The sequence below is a fragment of the Panthera uncia genome (genome assembly GCF_023721935.1).
Source record: "Panthera uncia isolate 11264 chromosome B2 unlocalized genomic scaffold, Puncia_PCG_1.0 HiC_scaffold_25, whole genome shotgun sequence".
Classification (NCBI taxonomy): Eukaryota; Metazoa; Chordata; class Mammalia; order Carnivora; family Felidae; genus Panthera; species Panthera uncia.
Window position 1 is genome coordinate 24,086,580 of NW_026057581.1, and position 13,710 is coordinate 24,100,289.

Below are 13,710 nucleotides of genomic sequence, written 5' to 3' on the forward strand. Positions count from 1 at the left end.
ATTATAAAACAACACATATAAGCCCCACATCATGCCAAACAATACAGAAATAGAAGCAAAAGCCAGTTAAGTCCTTTCTTGGTCCCACCCCCAGGAAGTAACTCAGGTAAGCTGTCAAGTGTGCAACCTTCCACGCTTTCTCTGTGCTCACAGATAAGTGCACGTAGCAGTCCCCTGCTCCCCCCCCAAAACAGGATTATATTAATATCATTGTTTGTTTTTTTTCATGTAATATTAGAAACATGCAAAATAATTTTGAGGGCCCCCAAAAGAAATAGAGTTTTGTGTAGGTACCCATTTGCCCACTGAACCAAAACGGTAACTATTATAACAGAGTGAAATACAGTCAGCATGTAAGCCTGTACTTATGTGATACTGATTTTAAATCTGTTGTTTCAGGCTCACCATCATGGATACTCTTTCAGAAGCAAACGGCACCTTTGCCTTAAGTCTGCTGAAAAAGCTGGGTGAAGACAACTCGAAAAATGTGTTTTTCTCGCCCATGAGCATCTCTTCTGCCCTGTCCATGGTCTTCATGGGCGCCAAGGGAAACACTGCAGCCCAGATGGCCCAGGTATGTACCTGAAGCTACTTCTGGGCAACCGTAAATGCCATTAATTTGTCAATTGGGCTGGTCCTCCACTTTCACATCCAGGATTTGCTCTTGACAGATCCCTCTGCTGGTGTTGCAGGATGGGGACAGAGAGTTAGCCCTGCGTGAGTGGGCACCCCGGAGCGGGTGTCTCAGATCTGTTGGGGAGGAAGTGGTGTGCTCCATTTAGAAGAATGAGTGATCTCACTACCCCTGATGATAGTTTATACATGAGTTTGAGTTTTTGAGTAGGGGTAAAGTCACAAGGTTCAAGTTGAGTTCTGTGATATATTTTGGATATTGTCACTTGCTTTTCAATTATTAGAAATTAAAAAAAATTTTTTAATGTTTATTTATTTTTGAGAGAGAGAGAGAGAGAGAGAGAGAGAGAGAGAGAGACAGTGTGAGTGGGGGAGGGGCAGAGAGAGAGGGAGACACAGAATCCAAAGCAGGCTCCAGGCTCTGAGCTTCCAGCACAGAGCCTGATGCAGGACTAGAACCCACTAACTGTGAGATCATGACCTGAGCCGAAGTCGGACACTTAACCGACTAAGCCACCCAGGCACCCCAATTATTAGAAATTTTTGTTTTAATTTTCTCATTTAAGTGTAAAACCTTAGAGTGGCACTTGTCAGCCAAAAATGTTTTCAGTAGTATTTCAGTTGTTTCTTATTGAGTAGCAGCACCCTAAAACTTAGTGGCTTAAGATGATAATTACTGTTATAGGATTCTGAGTGTGTTGGGCGATGCCTCCGCTTCACTTGGTCCCAGCTGGGTCACTGGTGTGGGGTCTTGGGCCTCTTCCATGTGGCTTCCTCCATGTGCTGTCTCCTCCCTTCGGCTTCTACATGGTGTCTCCTTGACAGGGTAGCCTGGGCATCCTTACAGGACAGTACCCAGCTTCTAAGAGGAACAGCTTAAATGTACAAATGCTTATCAAGCCTCTGGTACGTCATGTTTGCTAACGTGCCGTTGGCTGACACCAGTCAGGTGGCCAACCAAAGTCAGCCAAAGAGGGGCTGCATAACGATGTGAATACTGAAGGCATTGACTCATTGGGTTGCTGATGACTGCCATGGTCTGCCCTTTGGCCCCTAGTGATTCCCAGTCCTCCACAGGTAAGGTACACTTACTCCCTTCCCAAGACCCCAGAGGGTCCAGTCTTGGGCTTGAAGTCCAGGAGGAGCAGGGCTATGAGGTTGTTTAGTATGGTTCCTGGGTGCAGAGTTTTGTGACATTCTCTTCAAAAATGGCGGGGGGATGTCTGAGTCTGCTAGCGGTGCTATAACAAGGTACCACAGATCGAGGGGCCTAAAGAACAGAAGCGTATTTCCTCGCCGTTCTGGAGACTGGAAGTGTGAGATCGAGATGTCGGCAGAGTTCTTCCTCTAAACAGTTGTGGGGTTTCTATGTGTCAATTTATAATTGACAGAGTGATATAAATGATAATATGCACAAACCTGTTTGAGGCAGGACTCTGTGTTGGCCTGGGATGAGAGTACTGGCTGACAATGTCCTTAAGATGCTCAGAATCCCCTTTGTCTAGCTGAGTGGGTCTGTGAGGCACTTAGTCTGCCTTCATCTTTCTCAGGTTTTAATAAAGTAGAACTTGATCCTGCCTTGAAGCCCATACCTTGGACTTGATCTTTGTTCTGAGTTCATTTCTCACGTTTAGAATCATTTGCCAGCTGGAGAGGCTGGGAATAAGAAACCTTTTAATTTTCTACCCACCAAGTCTTAGGTTGGAAAAATTTCCTTTAAATTCTGCTTGAAAATGAAATAATTCCTAGGGGAGCCTAGGTGGCTCAGTCGGTTAAGCCTCTGACTTCAGCTCAGGTCATGATCTTGCATTTTGGGAGTTTGAGCCCCGTGTCAGGCTCTGTGCTAACAGCTCAGAGCCTGGAGTCTGCTTCGGATTCTGTGTCTCCTTTTCTCTCTGCCCCTCCCCTGCACACTCTCTGTCTCTCTCTCCCTCTCAAAAATAAAATAAACATTAAAAAAATAAAAAAAAAAAGAAAATGAAACAATTCCTTCTTTACCTCTTCTTTCCCTTCCTGTACTCTATCCTAGGCAGCTACAAGCCCCATTCCTTCTGGACATCTACTTAGCCAGATACCTGGTTTGTTGGGGAAACGCCCAACCTTCCTCGCCACTGCAGGTTACAGTCTCTTCTGCTGGGACATGCCAGGAGCCCCTTTTCTCCAGCCACTGCTAGTGATTTCTTCAATGGCTTTCTAACCTCTGCTTACCATCTCCTCACTCTCCTTCCTCCCAGCCTTTGCCAGCTGCCTGGGCCCAAAGCCGCTGCCATGTTTTGGATGTTGTCAGGGCAGAAGTCCATGTCTGGATTGCTGCATGAACTTCTATGGATACAAAACAAATTGTCCCAGACTTACTGGCTGGAAATAGCAAAGGCTGATTATTTCTCAGATTCTGTGGTCTGACCCACATGGTGTCAGCTGGGATCATGCATGATCTAGGAAGGCCTCTATCATGTGTCTGGGGCCTCCATTCTCCTATAGGTAGTTCCCCCATGTGGTGTCAGCTCTCCAGGACTTTCCATGTGGCCTCTAGCGGGATGCCCTGGGCTTCCTCACATCATGGTGGCTGGGGTATGAGAGAGTAAATATGGAGCTGCCAGACCTTGTAAGGCCCCGGCCTGGAATAGTGTCCCTTCTCCTGCATTCTGGTGGCCAGACCCCATCACAGCACCAGCCAGACCCAAGGATGGATGGGAGAGGCCAGACCTTTCAGTATGAGGAGCGGCCTGTGTTTGCAGAGATGGGAGGCCTGTTGGCAGCTTTATTTGCAGCCCTATAGAGCACATAGAACACGGTGTGTGAAGGGGCACTGCCACTCATGCCAGTGCGGGCAGTGCCCTGACTCCTTGCAGAAAGTGCTGGAGGATGGCAGACTGGGTGGCTTTCGAGCTGCTTTTTGTCTTTAACTGGATGCATCTTCTTTTAAGCTCTAGTTAGGATCTGTACGGTTCTTAGGCAGAGTTTGGTGTTATATCCATTTCCTGCAGTCAAGGCACACTTAAGTTAGGTATTTGTATTCTGTTTTTCATTTCAGACACTTTCTTTAAGTAAGAGCAGCGGAGGAGGTGATGTCCACCAGGGGTTCCAGTCGCTTCTTACTGAAATCAACAGGACTGATGCACGGTACTTGCTTAGAACTGCCAACAGGCTCTTTGGAGAGAAGTCTTATGATTTCCTCTCAGTAAGTCATACTTGCTGTTTTTGACTGAGAAAGTAAAGACACCGGGGCAGTGGGGAGGAGGGGTCACGCAGTATAGCAGAAAACCTGTGCGCTATGAATTTATACAGGTGCACATGAACTCAGGTCTCCACTTACTAACTTCATGCATTCCCTTGAACCCTGTTTCAATTTTAATCTTCTGTAAAATGAGCCTTATAACAAATAATGTCCAGATTTTTGTGAGGCTTCAATGAGACAATTACAAAAGAACTAACTTGGAACAAACACAATTCAAAGTGAATTGGCTGAAACAAAGAAGTGATAAAAATGAGTATTTCTAATCATTGTTTTCTACATATCAATAATTTTTTATGCATTGTGATACTTGTTCAACTTTTTACACATGTAAATATTTCTATTGTTTTTTCCAGTGCAGAATTTTTGTAAAGTTACTTGTCTAATTATACTGGTTCTGTTTACTTATAGTGCTTTAATGCTTTTTATCATTTTTCAAAAACTACTCAAGTAATATGTGAGTATGTGAGTATATGTTTGTTGCATGATGACTATATTCTTGTTACACAAAAATGCAAATACAGCACTTGAAGCAAGAGTCCTGACGCCCACTTCCACACCTCCTCATTCCCCTCCCCGGTATAAGCTTTCATAGATCTGGTGTGTATCCCCCGTACATATACAAATCTGTTGTGTGGGTTTTTTCTCTATGTCACATCATTATACCAAAGTATTATGGGCATTCAGACCGTGAATGTTAGTGTACGTGACTCCTGTGCCCTACGAATGTGTGTTACTCTAAGATGGATTCGTAGCAGGGAGGAAGGGAGTGAAGCTTTGAAGCTATAGCAGATATTGAAATTGTCCAGAGTACTGTGGCCATTTACATTCTCTCTAGGGGTACCAGCGGAGTGCTCATTTCAACTCTTCATCATCAACACTGCATGTTGTTAACCTCTTAAATTTTTATTATTAAGAGATTGATCATCTTTCCTTATGTTTATTGAACATTTGTATCTTTTCTGAGAATTTTCTTTACATACTTTTTATTGGGCCATCTTTTTCTTACTGATTTATTCTTTTTCTATGTTTGGGATATCAATGTTATTCTATTATATGATTTTTTTTTCAGTTTTTAAACTTGCTTCAGACTCCTTGTTTTAAAATATTTGGAGTAAAGTAAATGTAGTCAAGCACGAGGTCAACTAATGCTAAGATTTGTTCACTATGGTGTGAATTTTTTACAGCCTGTTTTACTTATTTTTATCAGTCTTAGCTACTTCCTAGGCTGTTGCCTCATCTTTTTATAAGCCTTTGGTATAAAGAAGAAACAAAACTTCCAATAAACACAAAGAATTGGCTGATTTTCTTTAATTTACTTTCTTTTCTGGTGGATATTTTTAAGAAATCATTGATGTTTCAAATCTTATTTTGATATTGAAATATAAGATAGAGGGTTTAGGAGTGTTTCTCAATAATTTCTTATCAATTTAGTGTTCCAAGAATACAATACCAATCACAACTAATAATTAGATATTCCCTCAGTTTGACTAGTCATTGCTTATAAAATAGTAATTTAAATAGCAAACAATTATTTTCAAGTGTGTTTACAAGTTATAGAAATTGAAACAAACATATGAACACAGGGGAAAGGAAGGAAAAATAAGATACAAACAGAGAGGGAGACAAACCATAAGAGACTCTTAAATACAGAGAACAAACAGGGTTGCTGGAGGGGTGTGGGAGGGGGATGGGCTAAATGGGTGATGGTCATTAAGGAGGGCACTTGTTGGGAGGAGCACTGGATGTTATATATAAGTGATGAATCTCTCAATTCTATTCCTGAAATCATGATTACGCCATATGTTAACTAACTTGGATTTAAATAAATAAAAAGTTGTAGAAATCACCCAAGGATCAATACACGAGTGCCCAGTTTGCTTCCAGATTATTTTCTTAGATTGAGAGACTGAAAACATTTTCAAAGGCATTGAGCAACAACAGAGCAGCAAAGTTGGCGGAGCACAAAGTATCTGAGGACTAAGTAAAACGATATACCTAGACACCTAGTGCAGTGTCCGCGACATGCTGAGATTTCATAAAACAGCATTGATGATAAGAATTCATCTGGTCCTCGGATGGATGCCGAATCCTCATTTACAGGGAAAGACAAGGAAGCTTAGAGAAACAGAGTGACTTTTTAAAGGCCACACAGCTAATAAGTTGCAGGACTTGTGTTTGTAGCTACATTACTGTGCCACGTGACCTCTCTGACACTATATCAAAGGAGCAATGTGAAATCCTGTAATAGAAAAACAGTCCTGAAAAGGGAAATTAAATATTTAGCTGTAAGCTGGTCAAAAGAAGGATTGGGAAACCATTCCACAGCATGCTTTCCACAAATTTGTTATTTCACTCCATTTACTCTCTATCAGATTTTCTGCTTTTATATGGCATAAAGTAAGTGTTCACTAATGTCATCATCATTTAATAGACTTTGTTAACACGATACAGTTTATACTTTTTTTTGAGAGCTGCTCATTCTCTAAAACTGAGCCATCCAAAATGGTAGCCACTAGACACATGTAGCTATTTAAATTTCAGTGTAAATAATTAAAATTACAGTTCAGTATTCAGTTCCTCAGTGGCACTGCCAATATTCCAAGCATTCAATAGCAGCACGTGGCACTGTTTTGGGCAGTGCAGATTTGGAACATTACCATCATCACAGAACGTTGTAGTGGGAGGGGTGGTGTAGAATCATACACTTTCCACCATTGTATGGAACAGCAGGCCCTTGTTTCCAGTCCATTGTTCTGAAATGCACAGGCAGCTGTGGCTCTTGCTGTGGGCAGGACTCACAGAGCAAACGCAGCGGCTTGTCAGGAACGACACTCTGTAGTAGCTGTGTGTCCATGTGTTTGTACTTACCTCACTGATGTGCAGTTAATCCCTCAAAGAATCTGGTAGTTATTGATATTTGATGTTCAGACAACTGTTTTACTTGGTTTAGAAGCTAAGTTTAAACGTAGCTGAAAAATGAGAAATTGGATTTTCAGTTAATTCCTCGTATTTATTTGTACGTTATGTATGTAAATCAAAATTGCCTACATTCTGATTTGGTGCAGTGAAGAAGTAAGCTGTAAGTGTTGATTATTTCTGCAGCCATGTGATGATGTTGCTCTGTTTCTCCTAGTCTTTCAAAGACTCCTGCCGTAAATTCTACCAGGCAGAGATGGAAGAGCTCGACTTTATCAACGCTACAGAAGAGTCCAGGGAACACATCAACACCTGGGTAGCCGAAAAGACGGAAGGTGAAAATACACCGTTGCTCTATCTTAATAGTAGCTTAGTTGCTCTCACTGTCATCTTTCACAAGACCATCAAAATGTAAAGAGGAATGATGCTTTTCTCTAAATAACTGTAAATTTTTAAAATCTGCTTCTGAAATACTGTCAGTGTATGCTTATTTTCTCTAGCTCTTCCCTGTTTTTGTCAATGTGTCTGTGATGTCTCTCAGTACTCGGTACAGCTGTTCCAGAATGATCCACTTTGTTGCCATTGTTGTTGTTAATGTTAACATACAGTCTTTCTTTTCACAAAGACTGTAAAGAAAAAGCCAGATACAGGTCTCATCCTGTATAGTTACCGTGCGTTATTGCAGGATCCTTGGTTAGGCCCTTATTCACCTGCAGCTCTTAAACTCTTCTGTGTACTCCTAGCCTCTCACCTTTCTGACTGTCCATTAAATCTCTTTCTTCAAGGGACCAAGCATTCCCTTCTGTCCAACTTGTGAATTCAGCCTGCACATACTTCTTTGTTCATCTTATGTTTTATTCAAGGCATGGTATTTTTCTTACCAGGGCTTTTTAAGTTTTTGTTGCTACTGTTGTTATAAGGACCAGAATCCCCTTATGTGGTTATATTTGGGGGACTGTGAACTCCTTTATCTGTGTACCTCACAAGGGGATTGCCCAATCTAAATATTATCCCTGATGAATGCATCAGGAAACTCTTTTTTTTTTTTTAATTTAAATTCGAGTTAGTTAACATACAGCATAATATTAGTTTCAGGTGTACAGTATACTGATTCAACACTTCTGTGCATTCCTCAGTGCTCATCAAGATAAGTGTTCTTTTAATCCCCTTTACCTGTTTCACCTTGTCCCCTGCCCACATCCCACTGGTAACCATCAGTTTGTTCTCTATAGTTAAGAGTCTGTTGTTTTGGTTTGTCTCTCCCTCTCTTTTTTCCCCTTTGTTCCTTTCTTTTGTTTCTTGGATTCCACATATTAGTGAGATCACATGGTATTTGTCTTTCTCTGACCATCGGGAAATTCATTGACTCTTTAATTCTTCTTTTCAGGTAAAATTACACAGTTGTTATCTCCAGGTTCAGTTGACCCAGTGACGAACCTGATTCTCGTGAATGCCATCTATTTCAAAGGAAACTGGGATAGTCAGTTTAACAAAAGCCAGACCACAGAAAGACCGTTTAAAGTCAGCAAGGTAAGTATTTCACATTAATAAAGGAGATTCTTGGAAACAGTCCCTGTGTTCACCCTGGTTTTTAAAACATGCAAGAAAGCTCATCTCAAGTAGCTTGTGGCCTGTATGGCCTTCGGCAGTCCAGCATAAGGGCTCCCCATCACACCTTCCCTTTCTCCTTTGCTGTGTCATCAAAAGTAGCTCTGAACTCAGAGGCTTCCGGTCTGGCTCCCCATGTCACCTGCCATACTGTTGCCAGGTATTCTGTTTACAGTCACAAATCTGATGTCAGTTGTCAGTCTTAAGGTCTTTTTGGCTTTCTAGAACTTTTGAGATAAAGTTTGGACCAAAATATGGTATATAAGGTTCTTTGCAGACCTGGATCCTACCCATTTATCTCCATTTCTCTGTCTTCATTGCCATGAGTACCTATATATTCCTTCCTTTCCAGGAGCATCTGGAAACCTTCCCTATCAGTCCTCCTTCCCCATCAGTCCTCCTTCCCCGTGGGGATTTCTGTCCCACTCCTCTCAGTGGCCACAGTGCCCCCTCTGGGTCCTCAGGGTAGCACTGCAGAGGTTGGATACCCAGCACCACCTGAGGAGGGCAGATAGATGGCTGTCTCACAAGTGCCGGGCATGTAGTTGGTACTCAATAAATACTGAACAGATGTCCCATCTGCAGTCTTGTTTGGATGATAAGGATAACAAACACTAATTTTTGTTTAAAAACAAGCAAACAAAAGGACATGTATATAGGATAGACATCATGTTGAGCTATCCCCACATTTGAAGAGGTTATTTGTGGTGGCCTTATATCTTTTCTGTCACCGAATCTAGTATATTCTTTCTTTTTAAATTATCTTTAACTGTAGAGATTTTTGCACATAGACCTTAAGTAGACAGAATAGATCAATTACAGCCTGTTCTGGATCACTGACCATGAGTTAGATCTTCTAAGCAGACATGAGCCTGAACTTTCAGTTTCTCAAGAAATGTATTTTCCTTTGAGCTTTATTCTTTAAAGAAAAAAAAATTTTTTTACATTTATTTTTGAGAGACAAAGAGAGCACAATCAGGGGAGGGGCAGAGAGAGAAGGAAACACAGAATCTGAAGCAGGCTCCAAGCTCTGAGCGAGCTCTTAGCACAGAGCCTGATTTGGGGCTTGAACCCACGAACCATGAGATCATGACCTGAGCCAAAGCTGGATGCTCAACCGACTGAGCCATGCAGGTGCTCCTATTCTTTTTTTTTTTTTTTTTTTAATTTTTTTAATGTTTATTTTTGAAGGAGGGAGGCAGAATACGAGTGGGGGAGGGACAGAGAGAGAAGGAGACACAGAATCCCAAGCAGGCTCCAGGTTCCAGGCGCCAAGCTGTCAGCACAGAGCCCGACACAGGGCTCGAACCCATGAGCTGTGACATCAGGATCTGAACTGAAGTCAGATGCTTAACTGACTGAGTCACCCAGCTGCCCCCCTTTGAGCTTTATTCTGAAATGAGTTGCCCTGTTTTCACCTGGGGAAATTATTTCTTTCCTTGAAATTAATCTTTAATAAGATATATATTAGGACTTGATTCATGGAAAGTTCATGTCCCCTAGCAGAGACCTGCAGGGCTGCCGGGGTACCGGGGTGGCAGGCGCTCCCAGGGAACCAACTGTCTCTCTTCCTGCTCTGCTATGCTTAGCGCGTGGCCCTTTTTCAGGGTCACCGTCATGGTATCTGTCATCCAGGCAGGAGGAAGGGAAATGACAAAAGGCAGAACAAAGCCTCCTTCAGGGTTCTGACATTCAGAAAGTGAAACCTGTCTTCTGTATCTCATGGGCCAGAGTTAGGTCTTCTGTCAGGTGTGGCTTCTGCCATAGCTGGGGGGAGGTGAAGACTTCTGTCTTGCTTCCTCATCTCTCCAGTGGAGAAAGACAGAAGGAGGGTAGTAGGTGTTGAGTGCACAGGCCTTTGGGGGGTGGAGGTCGTTGTGTCTGAAAGTGAACAGATTTTAGTTCATCTGGATTTTTAAAATGCCTTTATTTCTAAATAAGATTAAATTTATATACACAGTTGTGTATTTAATGAATCATTCCCTTTCTGAGATTGGATCCTTTTATATTCTAAGACTAGGGGCTTTGAGCCCTGGATGGTTAGAAGGAGAAATTACCTCAGGCAAGGCTTGGCAAACCGCATGCACCCTGAGGTCAAAGCCAGCCCACCACTTTTTTTTTTTTTTTTTAATAAAATTTTAATGGAACACAGGCACATCTATTTGTTTAGGTATTTCATGCTACAACTGTAGAGTTGAGCAGTTGGGACAGAAACTGTATGGTCCATAAAGCTGAAAATATTTACTACCTGGCCTGTTATAGAACAAGTGTGCTGATAACTGGCCGAGGACTGAATGAGGAACTAGGAACGAGGGGGCAGGTGTGGCTGAGGCCAGTTCAGGCGAGCCTTTGAGAGGCACCAATGGAAGGCGGTAACAGAAGTTTCTTCCATCTAATACAGAATAATGTGCTGCCCCAGAGAACTGGGGACTGCAGCTTGGGGCCAGACAGATTCACAGCAGCTGTAGGTCTTACACTGCACATGAATCAGGAGCGGAGGAGGGCTGTTGGCTGAGATGTGGTTGCTGTCCTTGGGTCTTTCTTACTGCCTGGCTGGGGATGCACTGGTGGCAAATGCATTTTTCTCCTAGTAAGATGTGTTCATTTTGCCTGGTCCTTTCAGTTTTCCTGTCCTTTAGTTGTTTATCCATTTATTCAGCAGATGTTGGTTTGAGACCAGGCTTCGTGCAAGGTACTATCACAGTGTGTACAAAACCAGCGACTCATCCCTCCCATGAAGATTAGGTCTTTCTGGGGGTGAGACAGCGTAAATAAGAAAAGAAGAGTGTATGAGATAGTGGTAGTGATCCAGAGACAGACACAGAGGAGGGACACAGGTTGTGTGGATGGGGGTACGGTTTCAGGTGGGCTCTCCAGGTTTTGGGGTCGAACTTGTTGGGATTGACCATGGAACCATCAAGGGGCAAAGGGAGATGGGAGCACAGGGCATGCGGGACAAGCTCTTGTCAGAATTACAGGTCTTTTTAAGGACTTGAGCTTTTTTACTCCCTGGGAGTAGAGGGGGAGCTGCAGAAAGGTGTGATCTCATTTATGTTAATATTTTAAAAGCAGAGCCAATGTGATTTGTTAATGAGTCCATTGTGCGGTGGAAGACAGGAGTCAGGGGTACTCCTTAGTTTTTGACAATGGGATGAGTGGCATTGCCATCACTTGAGATGAAGAAAATTGTAGGTAGAGCAGACCTGGAAGGGAATATGAAGAGCCCAGTGTGACATATGACATTGGAGGTTTCTTTAATGTACAAATGCAAGTCCCAAGTAAGCAGTAAGATGTTTGGGAGTATAATATATGTGGAGTACATGGGAGAAGTCCCAGCTAGAAATCTAAGTTGGGGGATTCTGTTTAAAGTCACAGGATTGAGGTCACCAGGAGACAAGCATTGTAAGGACTGAGCCCTGAGTACCCCAGGGTTTGGAGGCTGAGGCAATGAAGATGGGCTGGCAAAAGAGGGGGCTGAGGTGGTATTCTGGAAACCAAGGAAGTAAGTGTTTGTAGAACCCAGGCTGGCCAGTTCTGTCGATTTGTCCAATGTGTCCACTGGGTCTTATTTCAACCTAACATTTATCTGTTTCCATTTTAGAATGAGGAGAAACCTGTGCAAATGATGTTTAAAAAATCCACCTTTAAAATAACCTATATTGGAGAAATATTCACCCAAATTCTGGTGCTTCCCTATGTGGGTAAAGAGCTGAATATGATCATCATGCTTCCAGATGAAAACATCGATTTGAAAACGGTAACAAATGCTGAGCAATAATCACGCTATGATGGCAAGGGGATCGTGTGAACAGTTTCTAAAGCTATTGTCACTTCCTGTTACTGTTGTCTCGCCCTGCAAAGCCCAGAGCATTCACATCCCAGCAGATAGTTCTGTTGGGCAGCACGGGTCTAGATCTAAAAATCTTCAACTGTCTTCTAGGTGGAGAAAGAAATCACTTATGAGAAATTCACAGAATGGACGAGGCCAGACATGCTGGATGAAGAAGAGGTGGAAGTGTTCCTCCCTAGATTCAAACTGGAGGAGAATTACAACATGGAGAATGTCCTTTGCACGCTGGGCATGACCGATGCCTTCGAGCAGGCCAAGGCAGACTTTTCTGGAATGTCGTCCAGGAAAGACCTATATCTGTCCAGGGTGGTGCACAAGTCCTTTGTGGAGGTCAACGAGGAAGGCACGGAGGCTGCGGCCGCCACTGCGGCCATCATGATGTTGCGATGTGCAAGAATCATGCCCAGGTTCTGTGCCGACCACCCCTTCCTTTTCTTCATCCAGCACAGCAAAACCAACAGTATCCTGTTCTGTGGCCGATTCTCCTCCCCATAAGGAGATGGTTGGCACTGTTCGTGGTCCTTCTCCTCTCTCCTGCTGACTCACTTTTCCTCTGACACTTCACAATGTGCCTACAATGCAAAGTGACCTTTGGTGACAATCCAAAAATAAAAGGCCCCGTTTTGAAATCCCATGTTCTGGACTCGTGTATGTTCGTGTGTTCACATGTCTGATGTTCTCTAGGATCCGAAACTGCCATTCAGGAAGGTCTGTGCTCATGTTGGCCGGGCCAGCACTAGCTGCTTAGCAAATCCCCCTGCTCTGAGAGGTCCCATCCATGCTCGTAGCCGCGAGGCCCTCAGGTCTTCAGTTGGGCAGAGTGTGGCTCTTTTCCAGGCACAAGAGGGTACCTAGTGCCTTTCTCTTCTCTCTTCGATGGCACTGTCAGCGACACACCCTGTGAGGAGCTGCAGGCCTTGGAGACCCCCTGTGGTGAGCTCTATCCCAAAACTTGTTGCAAGCAAGTGTCCCAGAAGCCTGCAGAGAAGCAGGGAGAGCAGTTAACTTAGGAGAGAAAGCAGTCCCATTGGCCACCTGTGTTTCTGCTTTTTTCTAGGAAAAAAGTCCCATTGGCCACCTGTGTTTCTGCTTTTTTCTGTGGCTACACACCTGTTCAGATGGCCAATAGCCAGTTTCCCTGAACTTTTTTTTAATTTTTAAATTGTTTTTATTATTTATTTTGAGAGAGAGATACAGAGTGTGAGAGGGGGAGGGGTGGTGAGAGAAGGAGATGCAGAATCCAAAGCAGGCTCCAGGTTCCCAGCCCTCAGCACACAGCCCAATGCGGGGCTGGAACCCATGAACCATGAGATCATGACCTGAGCTGAAGTCAGACGCTCAACCAACTGAGCCACCCAGGCACCTCTCCCTGAGCATTTTAAATTGCCACCAGGGGCCGGAGATGATTAGGCAGGTTCTGTTCACAGTGGTGCAGTCTAAGTCCACGTCCTGAGTTGTAAATACC

The 13,710-nt window shown here is 43.4% G+C and overlaps 1 protein-coding gene across 5 annotated transcripts in view; it reads left to right on the forward strand.

The window, feature by feature from the left end:
- SERPINB6 (serpin family B member 6) overlaps positions 1–12,879 on the forward strand; it is a 43,726-nt gene extending 30,847 nt beyond the window's left edge. For all 5 annotated transcript variants that reach the window (XM_049611291.1, XM_049611294.1, XM_049611295.1 and 2 more), the window contains exons 2-7: positions 400–574; positions 3,668–3,814; positions 7,005–7,122; positions 8,175–8,317; positions 11,997–12,152; positions 12,336–12,879. In XM_049611291.1, coding sequence (XP_049467248.1) covers positions 410–574; positions 3,668–3,814; positions 7,005–7,122; positions 8,175–8,317; positions 11,997–12,152; positions 12,336–12,740 — 1,134 coding nt within the window. In that variant the 5' untranslated portion in view covers positions 400–409 and the 3' untranslated portion in view covers positions 12,741–12,879. The remainder of the gene's footprint in view (positions 1–399; positions 575–3,667; positions 3,815–7,004; positions 7,123–8,174; positions 8,318–11,996; positions 12,153–12,335) is intronic.
- The last annotated feature ends 831 nt before the right edge of the window (positions 12,880–13,710 follow it).